This window comes from Clinocottus analis, unplaced genomic scaffold (genome assembly GCF_023055335.1).
Source record: "Clinocottus analis isolate CAN_PGR_092001 unplaced genomic scaffold, fCliAna1.0.p SCAF_1, whole genome shotgun sequence".
NCBI lineage: Eukaryota > Metazoa > Chordata > Actinopteri > Perciformes > Cottidae > Clinocottus > Clinocottus analis.
In genome coordinates this window covers 17,279,993-17,292,656 of record NW_027175820.1, presented here as the reverse complement: position 1 = coordinate 17,292,656, position 12,664 = coordinate 17,279,993, and the positions used below count along the sequence as shown (strand labels likewise).

General features: G+C 40.7%; 1 protein-coding gene across 1 annotated transcript in view; it reads right to left on the bottom strand.

The window, feature by feature from the left end:
* Positions 1-304: 304 nt before the first annotated feature.
* tln2a (talin 2a) overlaps positions 305-12,664 on the bottom strand; it is an 80,118-nt gene continuing 67,758 nt past the window's right edge. The window contains exons 44-58 of the mRNA XM_068596216.1: positions 12,393-12,494; positions 11,901-12,020; positions 11,459-11,605; positions 10,112-10,278; positions 9,041-9,224; positions 8,764-8,889; positions 7,538-7,654; positions 7,099-7,284; positions 6,870-6,977; positions 5,953-6,058; positions 5,154-5,278; positions 3,503-3,691; positions 3,216-3,398; positions 2,975-3,100; positions 305-2,443 (exon numbers count right to left, since the gene is read on the bottom strand). Of these exons, the coding sequence (XP_068452317.1) occupies positions 2,315-2,443; positions 2,975-3,100; positions 3,216-3,398; positions 3,503-3,691; positions 5,154-5,278; positions 5,953-6,058; positions 6,870-6,977; positions 7,099-7,284; positions 7,538-7,654; positions 8,764-8,889; positions 9,041-9,224; positions 10,112-10,278; positions 11,459-11,605; positions 11,901-12,020; positions 12,393-12,494 (2,115 nt within the window). The 3' untranslated portion in view covers positions 305-2,314. The remainder of the gene's footprint in view (positions 2,444-2,974; positions 3,101-3,215; positions 3,399-3,502; positions 3,692-5,153; positions 5,279-5,952; positions 6,059-6,869; positions 6,978-7,098; positions 7,285-7,537; positions 7,655-8,763; positions 8,890-9,040; positions 9,225-10,111; positions 10,279-11,458; positions 11,606-11,900; positions 12,021-12,392; positions 12,495-12,664) is intronic.

The window sequence follows — 12,664 nt, the reverse complement described above, 5'->3', positions numbered from 1 at the left end:
TGGCAGAGTGTAAAAGACAAAAATAGAGGGGGTGCAGTTGGTTCAGCACTTAGAGGAACAGTATGTTAATAACTGAGACATTAAATGTTAGAAATCCCACGGACATGAACCTACATTCCCAAACAATTGCTCGTCCGGTACTTTCTACTGGCCGATGAGGTGACGCTGTTACTCAAGCTGACTAGACACTGTATGGGCTACGGACTAAGGCACTAATAATAACACTAAAGACTTGACTGATGAATAGTGGACCCCCTGCCCCACCGCCCCCCACACCTCCCCCCCCCCCCCCCACACACTCACACAAAATTAAATGCCAGAAAGAATCTCTAAATTCAGAACAAACTGTTAAAAAAACAAGTAAAAACTGTAATGTGACGGTCTGTCTTGAGCCATTAGCTATGGTATACTGTCTTGTACGTGAAGGTCAGAATCACTCAGTGCATCCTTATACGTTTTACTTTGCCACTGTATAAACAAAGAGATGCATCTGAAGCACAAAGCCATGCATTTTCACAGCAGGACCTAATCTTACGATATACTGTTGTTTAATATAGAAACGCAGCCCAGAAAGTAAGACGAGGGAACCAAACACACTACAATCAAACTCTGTCAACAACAAGGTTCTTCTATTGCAGTTCTTCTAAGTAGCATATTGAGTTTAGTCGCACAAAGCACTCTGCAATTCGGAGACTGATGGACCAGAAAAGGAGATCAACTGCAGCAGTTAGTGTTGCAGTCCCTTCTCTTTAAATCCACTGATTTTAACAGACATTTCAACCAGTTTTATTTGAAACAATTAGCTTATTGCAAAGTTATTTTCCGATTTAGACATATGCTATTTCTGAAATTACAGAATTGGGAGGTGGATGGACTCAAATCAATCCCTGGCAGTGATTGAGTATTGCTGGAGAAAGGACTAGAAAATCACCAAGAAGAAGGGCCAAAGTGAATCTGCAGGGAGAAGTAACCATCAGACAAAGCCCAGAAGTGGCACTGCGTGGCATTCAATTGATTCAAGTAGTCCGAGATACTGGGATTCATAATTTGCAAGATGTTGTAGCCGATCAACCCGTCTGGTTACTCTAACCACAATATACACTTAAAACTAAAACAACCACTTAATTATACAATATGATCTCCTATATTATTACTTTAAGTTTGCATGGTGTAAGGAAAACAAATACTGCCCCCCAGAGCACCATCCATGTTATTGCATGATGATAAACTTCAGTTTATACTGTGTGTGGGTCTCAGTACCCATAAGATGTATGAAGGATTGGGAAAGATATCTGACCACAGTCTCTGCTAGTGGTGGGAAATAAGACAGAGACCATTTCTGATCCCTCTCTGCTAAAAAAAACAAACAAACTCAGGAGTAATAAATATTCCTTCAACGGTAACATGTGGTCCTGTGTAGAAAAGAATTCACATGGTACGGTAATGTAAAACATTCTACTTGAGTCTGAGCAGCTTCACACGATGACACCTATATTCAAGAGCTTCGACAAACATGTAGAATTTGTTGCACCATAGAAAGACATTTTGCATGTAGAGCCCATTAATATTCGCATTAAAAAAATGAAAGCAAAGAAAGACGCTTACATCATCGTCTACTTTAAAGGCAGATTTCCCAAAACAACTGTCTGATATTGAAATGTACACTATGGTTTGAGAAACACCAATATGCATCTTAGTGTCCTTACTGAATTAAAGTCAAGACACTTAACGATTGAAACAGATATTAAGGTGCCAAATTGTAGCAAAAAGGCCAACATTTAAACAATATCAGAGTTCAGAGCTGAATCTTTTTGCTCTCAAAGTGACGTTGCAGTTAAACGGCTATATCACATGAATGGCATTACAATCTTTTCTTCATCTCAGAAGTTTATGATTTAGAGCTGCAATTTGTGAAAAAAAGAAAGAAGAAACTGTAGCTTAAGGGCAAACATGAGAGCATGTGAGCTGTGCAGTTTGTCCAGAGCACGTCACATTCTGGTTCACATCGGATCAATCAAAGTGGTTGTGCTGTACATGAGGACAATAAGCAGTTCTTCAGGCGTTTTTTGTTGTTGTCAGTTTTCAGAAAGTAGTCAGTTCCATACAGTAGTGATTGAAACTTGCAGGTAGTGGACTTTTGAGATCTTTCCATGTGATGCGGATTCACTGCAGACTTGGGCATTACTGGTTCGTTAAATCAGTCAAAACGCATCGGAAGTCGCTGTGTGCCGTTAAAAAGGACACGACTCGTAACAAACGCAGACAAAATCTTCACGTGGCTTTTGAAAGCGTTTGCAGCTGCGAGTTTGAATATTTAGTTGTCGTCCTCCCGAAGTTCAGTGGGCAGGAACTTGTACTGCTGCTGCCGGATTTGAGCCAGTTTCTTCCTCGCTTCTTCCAGCTCCCTCTCCTTTCTCAGCATCTCCTCCTGGGCCGCAATGATCTAGACAGACAAAAACACATTTTGACTACTATATAACTGTCAAACATATTTTGAGATCGCAGCCTCGATTCAACTCATTCTGCTTTTGATTCACATAAGACACAAACTTAAATATGAATTACTGTGTGCGTGCGCAGTAAGCTTCAATTCCCACATTTTAATCTTGAAACTGGAGCACATTTAAAAACGTGGTCTACATTTTTAGATGCATTAAAGAAATGCTGCCAAATGTCAGTGCTCAGTTAAGTGTGACAGTGAAGCAAAGACAATTTGAAAACGTGATAATATTGTGACACATACAGGAAATTATTTAAGCCTAAATCCCAGTGAGGACAGACAGTATTTATTTTGTTTGGATGTTTAAATAAACATAATCTTTTGCTAATATGTCTATATGCTCATTTATGAAAAAGAATTAAATAAGTACACAAATTTCAATTAACAAATGAACTATCATGTGTGTGAACTTACATGCTTCCCACTCAGGTTAGTTAGCAAGTGAGAGCTCCCTCCACTGTTGTGTGTGATTACCTGTGCTATTCCACCCACAAACTTTGTCTTGACCACCACGTTGGCTTCATCCGCTTTGTCAAACGCTGCCTTCTGAGCGGCCCGCACCAAATTGTCAGAGGCCTTCTTGACTGCATTTCCAGCAATCTATTAAAGAAAGAGATCCGTCGATAACAGCAGCTTAAAGAGACAAACAACACTGATAAACAAGAACACTGCATCTGCTCCATGTTAAGAGAACACATTGCGAGTTGAGCTGCACCTGTAGTCTTCTCATGGCCTCAGAGTCCTGGTCAGCCTTCACCTTACAGGCCACCAGCAGCTGGGCGGTGGAGGCAGCCACCTGCTTGGCTGAAGAGATGAGCTTCTCCTCACTTGCATGGCCTTGCACGGAGGCGTTGGCTGCCTCACACAGGTTGCTGGTCGCTGCTGCTACCATACGTGCCTGGAAAGGAAAAGCAGACGGAACATGTTGTCGGCAAAATTGTGCCTCGGATTGCAAAAGGCATAACATGGCCACGTACACATGGCCACATACTACATACTCACAGCAGAAATGAGCCCCTGGGACCACTGTCCGTCGTCCACAGCATTGGCGGGGATGAGGCCCACTTTGCCCTGAGCCACTAGCTCTCTCTGGGCAGCCGAGGCCGATTTGACTAAAGCGCTGGTGGCTGCAGCGATGGACTTGGCTGCCTCAAGGATCTGCTCCTCAAAGTTCAGCGTCTCGTCTGCTTGCTGAGGGGTAAAGAGGCCAAGCAGTCAGACGTGATCCTTCAAGGAGGCGGATGTTTGCTACTTTTAGCACAATAAAATACCACGTCAAATCATCGCCGATTGCTCACAATTCTTCTTCAAGTATACAGATTTCTTTAACTTTGAAATGAAGAAAGTTACATGTGATTCGGACACACTTGGTGACGAAGAGAAAATATACAAGGCATCTTGTTTACCAGCTGATAAGGAACTAAATGCAACCAGAGAAGAAACAGGACTCGGCACGAAGATTATCTGCCAGTGTTACACATCCAATCATACTCTAGTCTGCCCGTTTAAAACACACATTCACACCACAAGTCTGTTGACAGGGCGGGACACTGTAGGAATATGTTTGATATATAGTTGGAACTGAATAACAACCTAATATATCAAACATATCAGACAGAGCCCTGCAGAGAAGGCCTCCGGTGGTGGGAGCAGGCAGGGAAGGAGGGGAGGAGTTAACTGGGAGCCAGAGGACATATACTGGGACAAGTTTTAGCTACAACTACCACAGGATGGATGATGGGAGGAGGATGGGGGAACATGGCAAAAGGGAATATGGCTGAATATTGTATGAGTTTAACCAAAAAATGTGGGAAGTTTCAGCTGCAATGATATAAAGTTGGAATGGCACGGATAGTTAATAATGGGTTAAACTTGAATGTCAGTGATAGTTATGGAAAGTTCAAATTAAGAGATTCTAGTGAATTTTAGTGATCTTAGATCAAAGTCAAGTAAAGTTTGATTGAAATATTCAACAAGGAGGAGACGGCACGAGACAGAGCAACATTCTGTAAATGTCAAAAAAAGAAAATGTCTCACTCCCAACTTGGAAGACAAACCACACAAAAAAACAACTGACAAGGAGACATTTACAGACAAGCAGATAACACTGATAAAAGGTTGAAGGGATCATGCTTCAAAGCATTGCTACAAAGAACAAAAAACCCATCTAAACCTTGAATAAAGACAGCAGCAGTGGCACTTAGATGGCTCTTACTTAAAGCACTTTGTAGTTTGACTTTATTGAAGAAATTGTTCTCTTGATTCTTGTTGTTCTGAGTTCGTACTCACGGTTGAATGCACAAGTCACTTTGGATAAAAGCCTCAGCTAAATGACATGTAATGTAATGTAACATTTGTCTAATAAAGACTTTATACTTTAGAATGCGGGACTTTTACTCGTACTGGAGTATTTTTACATTGTGATCGTAATACCTTTGCTAAAAGATCTCATAACTTCATCTACTACTGCCTTCAACATACACAGTTATGTTCACAGCAATGAAAGCTTGTGTTTTACGAGTCATACCCTGAACATTTCCTTTATTTAACAATTATTTTCTACTGCTCTAAGGAACCACTCTATAGTAAAATTACGATCTGCTTCACTTCTCCATACAGTGACAAGGTCACAGTTTGTAATGTGGTGACCCACCTTGGGCTTGGCTCGGGGTTTGAGTTGCTCCAGCTTCTTAGCTGCTGCTTCGATGGACGCTGCCGCTCCGAGCAGCTCCGTCTCTGCAATCACTGTTGGATCCTCGGGGTCCACCCACTCTGAACCTGAGGCACGCATGCACACAAACACACACACACACAATTAAGATTTCCATTTGAAAACAGAATAAAAAAAGTACTTCAGGAAGCGGTGTGACAAAAAGATCATGCCACGTCAACAACACCAATCAAACACACACACACCCAAACACACACAAAAAGAGAGTCACACGTCACTGCATCCCATGCATAGCTGATGGAGGCCACAAACTGCCATTCGCTGCAATGAAAATGGAGTGATTTATTTAAAATGAGATGGCACATTAAACGAAGCGCGATGGTTGGAGTTGACTCAATGTACTTGAGAAGCCTGAGAGCAACTGAATTTTTAAAAAGGAGATTAAATGAATTAATGTTAGCGCCGAGGAGAGGCGGTGTCGAACAGGTCACAACTGGTGAATTAAGTCACAGTACAGAAAACAATCCTAACTTACCTCCATCTGTGGCAAGAGAAAGAGGACAGGGGTATTACCAAAAGATGGTTTAAAAAGGAATGTTTCGCTGCTATTTGGGAAATTAAGAGCGTATAATCTTGTAGATGTAGTAGCCTCCTACTGGGGATTCTAAACATGGCAGATTTTTTTTTGGAAGCTTCATTAGTAAAAGAATTCAAAGTTATTTGAGGTCATCCCATATAACACTGTCGAAGGATTCGGTGTGTGTAGAGTGTGAGACCTTACCTTTCATGGCCTCTGCGGTCTGGATGAGCTCGGTGACAGCTCCTGCCACTCGTTTAGAGCAAGCTGCCAACTGTTGCTTCTGATCTCCAGTTGGCTTCTGCAGAACCTACAAACGCACATAAAACCACACATTTAGAAAACGTTATTCTGCCTGAAAAGAACAAGAACATTCTGGTTAATGAGGGATGATCTCCACTGGAATAATGAAAGTAATAGCTTATTTTTGCTCTCCGGGGGTTCACTTGAGCTAAATTAGATTTTATTTTTATTGACTCCTAAAATTCCATGTGGCCAAGCACCATTCAAAACCACAACACTATACCAAAGGTTAAATTAATGTCCCCAAATGTCTTGAAAATATGTCCTTCCTCAGACTAAAGAGCTGATAAATATTAAATCTAGAATGTTTCCAGAGCCCTTAAAATGAAAGCATTTTGAGTTTGAATATGTCACTAAGGCGTGTTGGAGAAATAAGATATAAAATATACAATTTCCTATTTTTTTTTCTTTCATATATTTGAAAAAGAAAAATTTAAGTGGAGAATAAGAAGTGAATGAAAATCAGTCTCATGTATTTTGGCATAAGCCATTTTAAGAGCATGCTTTTCCATTTCAGCGCTGCTGCTTGCCATCAACATTGTAGCAATGCATAGTGCACTTTATGCACTGAGCAATACTGTTATCATATTTTTGTGCAACGCCGTTACTATAATTTGTGCCTTATTTTTATTATTTTTTTACCTTAAGTTTATTGTAACCTTTTCATTGTGTAAAGTAATTGTCTGTTATCTGTGCATATGAGAACAAAAACATCTTGAATTCTGAACATTCAATGTCTTACTTGTGAATGCAAACCACAAACTATCTCTTACTCTCTCTTTCTCTTTCTTTCTAGACTGACGCAATCTTCAACTTACAAATAGCACTTGTTCCAGTAGATCGATGTATCCAGTTGTACACTCTGATCCGAACATCAGTGCCCTGTTCTTCACCTCCTCACTGACCTCTGGATGGTAGGCCGCTTGCTGAAAAACAGAAATGTATACGCTCCAGATTCAAGAGGACGGTTTAACTTTCCTTACATATATATTATAGTGCAACAACATAACATGAAGCATTTTTATAGTAAGGTTAAAAAAAAAGGACCTTGCAGGTGGTGAGCATGTCTGAAATTGCCTTGCGGCTGAGGTTGGCTGTATGGATGACGTCTTCCTGCCGGGCAGAGTTCCCTGCTGCCACTGCTTTAGCGGTTGCCATTGTGATGCCCTTAGTCATGCGAATGAACTCCTCAGGTGTGGTCGTCTTGTTGGGAGCGTCCCTGGATTGAAACACCTGGGCACGACAAAGTGGGCGGGTGGCATTTGGCAGGCAGTAAGCAAATTTGATTGGGGCGGTGGTAAAAAATAAAAATATCCGGTCAAACAAAACCAATTTATGTTTGCTGAGACAGCCCCGTCACATTTTCACGATGAGATTAGTTGAAGGCAAAAAGCCAAAATGTTATCCCTGAATCACCAAAAACACAATTTAGCATCAATCTGTGATAAGTGATCCAGCCATGCACACGCCCTCCACACATCCTCACCACCAATTCCTGTTTGATGCACTCGATTGTGGCCTCCAGTGCTCTGGTGCCTCGCGTGGCCTCGTCCTCTACGGCCTTCACTGTCTTCAGAAGAGACGTCACGTTGGTCACCATCACCTGGCGGACAAACAAGAGAACACAAAAAAGAGAAAACTGATCAAATCTTTGTTTGCACATATCGACATTTAAGAGCAATGAAGTACGTGGGAATGTGTATGGGCGCCATAAAGACCAAATTATGAAAATGATGAGCTAACGATGGGAGAATATGAACAATTCAAACAAAGACAAGACCCTCGACATAAAAAGTAAGGTTTCACACTGCAACACAATAAGACAACTTACACTATGCATGACTCATAAGCATAAAATGTTTTTCATTCAAGAATGTTATTGAGCAAATTTAGGCATTTTTTTTGTATAATTGATTAAATCTACAGTACAATTTCTTTCTGTGGCTGAAGCATTGCACAAGTCTATGAGGGTTTACAATCCCAAACAAAAAAGACAGGGGGCGCACAAAGCCCATTTAGGAAAGCTCACTGCCACCAAGACTTGAAGTTAAAATCTTTAAAATGGTTTACTATATTTTTTCCCCTTCCAGGTCCTAAAATTGCATGTGAGGCATGCTAATATTATCTGCTATAAGACTCCATGACACACTGAGCTGCCACAGACTGAACGTTTAAATCTTCACAGCTCGAGGTGATGACGAGCACACTGACACTTTGAACTACACTGCATGTAGGCAGTATTTAGCCGCTTTACTCCTAAGTAGCATTGTTTGAATATTATAGCCGTTTGTTTAAATTTGATTTGACAGATTTAGGCAGCTTTTGTTACTGAGTTGTTTAGTTGAATTGTTTTGTTGTTTAGGACACCTAGTTTTTTGGGCACGATTTAAAAATATACCACAAAGTGCGTCAGTGGCACTTTGATTTTTTTCTACATTTTTCTACCAAATGGCCACTACACCGGATATGTGTTGACGCAAAGGATTCAGAATGTTTAACTTTGATACCAATATCCCAGTTTCCTTTTTATCCAGAACATGAATGTCCTGTTCATTTACATTATGGGGACATAACTCATGTAAATAGGTTTCATAATGACAAGAGAGGTGCTGTAGCTGATGAACGGCCCTGCCTGAGGAAGAGGAGGACGTCAACTATGCATATATCCTGTAGTTGGTATGATACCAAAACCAGTATCGGTAATGTCCTCACCTTGGCAGCGCTCTTCAGCTGGTACATAGATGGATCATCTGCTGCCTTGCCAGCGGCACCCTTGGTGGCACTAATGAGCTCAGCCAGCGCCTTTGCCACATCTTTTACAGCATTTATGAGAACCACCTGGAGAAAGGACACACGGGCAGCAATTTATTACAACTCTGGGAAGAAAAGGAAACTCTGAAAGGTTACTGCGATGAACAGCCTCATTCTTCAATATCTGTAAATAAAGAACAAACAGGAAACTAATGGATGTAAAACAAAAGTGGCTGACCTGTGTCTCAGGGTCATCAGCGCCAATACTGGCAGCTCCCAGTTTGACCACATCTGTGAGCTGGGTAATGGTTTTGGCAGAAGACTGGGCGGCCTGAGCCAACCGGTCCTGCCCGGAAGCCGCCCCGGAAACCAGCATCTTTGTGTCCTCCACCAGCGCTTTGGCCGTCTTCAAAATGTTTTCCCTGAGACGGAAGATTAGGAGGCAAAAAAATGAATGGAGACAAAAGTCATATTTCAAGTCACATCATCAATGAATGGCTTTAAACCCTGATCGGAGAACTAAAAAATGTAAATGTGTGAGACAGTCATTAAAATAATGCTCACTGGCATACTTCTCTTTTCATATTGTGTCTGTTATTTCTCTGAAACTGACAAGAGGATTGTCAGAAGCTGTGGCAAAGTTTCTTCTTGATTTTAAGCGAGCTGCGTGACATAACTTCAGATGGAAAAGGGATTCCATTTTCTTTTATCCTGCCCCGACAGGGCTTCTCTACATTTTTGCTTTCATGATTCTTCAGTGGGGTACAGTATCATTTCAATTACAATTATCTGTATGAATCTGGGTTAATACGTTTTGGCCATAGCGGCATGTAATGTACCAAGTTCTGCCTTGCATCAGTAGATATGTATCTTTCTGAAGGAAAATTCATACAGAAATAACCAGGCCGACTAATCAACAGTCAGACACTACATTATGAACCTTTTACCAGAAGATTTGCAAAACAATATGGGATTCATAGAATACAACCAATTATTTTTGTTTTTTCTTTTTCTTCAGCACAATGGGAATTCTGTCTCGAAGTGGAGTCTTTAGTCGAAGAGCAAGAAGAGTAAGCGATGTGACACTTTCTCCATCTTTCAAACCCCGAGGGTAATTTGTACTTTCTAACAGCAGAGACTTCCTGCCTCCCTGTTCACCAGCTAATATGCCATACTGTCTGTTTCAGATAAAAGATAACCAGAGGGAAACGCTTCGTCTCAAGTCACAGCTTGCACTTGTAGACTTAACTGATGTCTCACACAATTGTACTTGTTTGCAGACACAATCTGGGACATTTCCAGCTCTAACCTGTGATCAGCGAAGGACTCGTCATTCTCTGCATTGAGTGTGCCGGCAGAGGCAAACATGATGGTGGTGTCCAGATCAGCGATGATGCCAGACACCGCGCTGCCTGCTGTGATGCAGGCCTGAGTGCCCTTGTTGCCTGCCTGGAGGGCCGAGAGCACCAAAGACACCTGAGGACACACACAGACAACCCACCTTATCAATCATACAGGTGCGCAGATATCTTGACGTAAAAGTACATTTTAAATGTCGTCACTGTTTGAAAAGCAGCTGAATTTGTGTATTTTATCCATCTATCACAACCATTTTTAAAAAAAAATGTGTTTCTAACAGAGTCTACTCTTATCAATTACTACTGTTGAGTAATAATTATATTGTTTGGTCAGTTGCAGTAGAGTCCAACACACACTTGCCAAAGCAGAAAAGAAAACAGAAAACACGCTGCTATACATTCTGACGCTTCTATGATGCATTGTTCTTGGACCATGACTAATAATACATTCAACTGAGAAGCCCAAAACACGAGTCGCAAGAGGATTTGGATGCTGTGACAGCAAAACACCATGTTGGCGCATCACTCACTCGGTGAAATGAGTATGTGTCAAACTGGTATTGAATCCATTTGTTTTCCTCACAGATGCCTGAGTGGCAGTAGAAATTGATTAACTGATGTTTCCGGATACTTGCGAGTTAAAAAAAAGAAATGATTTGGCACTTGAATTCTCACATAAAAGAAATGATGGGTGAGGAGAAGAATAGGAGATAAAAACAGAACAAGCAGGTTACACAGCAAAGGCTTTCTTTTCTCGTTGTGAAGACATTAAACAAAAGAATAAACTCCTGATTTATGCATAATATATACATACATACATACATACATACATACACACACACATTTTTTGTTTTATACAACATAAACATATATAGCAAATATAGTATGCAGAGTAATGTATTTTTTTCAAGGACTATGAATTAAAACCAGTCATCTTTTAAAGCTTAAGCATTTCGTTCGCATCTTCCAAAAAGCATTAATTCAAGAGGCATATAATATAGAATTAATTATAGCACCAAGCCTTTCACATTGTTGATACCATGAGAACAGAATCACTTGGTGTAAAGAACCAATCAGTGCAGTTAGTTTGTTGTGGTTTATACAACCTCCAGCCCTGAACGACTTTGTATTCACATAATTAAAAACAGATTAAAGATAGAAACGGATATAAGCAGTCAATAATAAAGGACAACGTGTAAAAATGAATAAATTAGACATTTACACAATTACATGAATTTCTTAAAAATAAAAAAAGACCAAAAAATTCAAACCCAGATCTTTTAATGACAGAGTAATACCTTCTCTGTGACTGCACGGGCACATTCAATGAGCTCTCGTTTGGTGAAGCCGTCTGAGGGAGTGGTCTGCAGAGCTCCAGCCTTCTGGACCAGGAAGATGCAGCCATGCCCGAGCTCCTGCACCCGATTCTTGATCTGGAAACCAATCTGGTAACGCAGAACACAGTACAATACCAATTCACTAAGCGATCAACCTTCTGCAAACAAAAAAAACTGAAATCCAGTTTGTAAGAGATCATTTAGATAAATAATCCAATCTTTACTGCGATGTTTACACACAAAATGTATCTCAGCTCAACCATGTTATATTTCCTCAATGCTAATTGTTCACCTACCAGTTTGTATACATGTGCAGTTCAAAAGTAAAACATCAGACTGATGTAGCAAAGCTGTATAACAGGGTGGACAATGAGTCTTTGGGTGACACCCAGGCCATCCTCACCTCCTCCGGCTCAGCTGTGTGAGCAGCCAGTCGTCCCTGAACGGCCAGCTGGCTGTAGTCCACGGTCACCTGAGAGGCCAGGCCGCCCAGCTCATCTGGACATGTCACCGATTTGGTCATCTGAGGGATTAACAACACTCACTGTCAGTCCAAACTGGAACGCACACATTTACTCCACCGCTCTAAACTGTGAATTAAGTGGCTGCCTGTACAATAGTAATATGCGTCTTTATAAAGCACTAAATGTGTTCAATATAATGACAGTATATATATTTTAAAAAAGTGGTCGGTCATGAACAACATGTACATTTAATTTAACCCGGTAGACATTTCATCTGAAATGTAATATTAGACATTAAATACTCGTCCAGCTGCTGTTGATTAGCTGTATTTTTTTATACGTGACAATTCTGAAAACATTTCCTATTAAAAGTTTTCTCATCTAATCTGCATAACAACCTAACAATGTAAACAACAATCTTGAAGGCTTACCATTTCCTGAGCGGTGACAGCAATAGCCTTAGAGTGTTTCACCATACTGGTCTGGTAATCTACAAATGAGCCGTCAGATTCAGGCGGTGTACCTTCATCCAGCTAAGGAAAAACACAAAGACACACACAAAGACACACGCACACAGTTAAAATGGTAAAGCAATTTTCATTTGAGGTGTGATTGGTTTGTCCTTCACAAAAAACACAAACATATTCAAACATGAACACAATCAATCATTCAGCTCTTAAAATTGCAGTGACATGTTAAACCT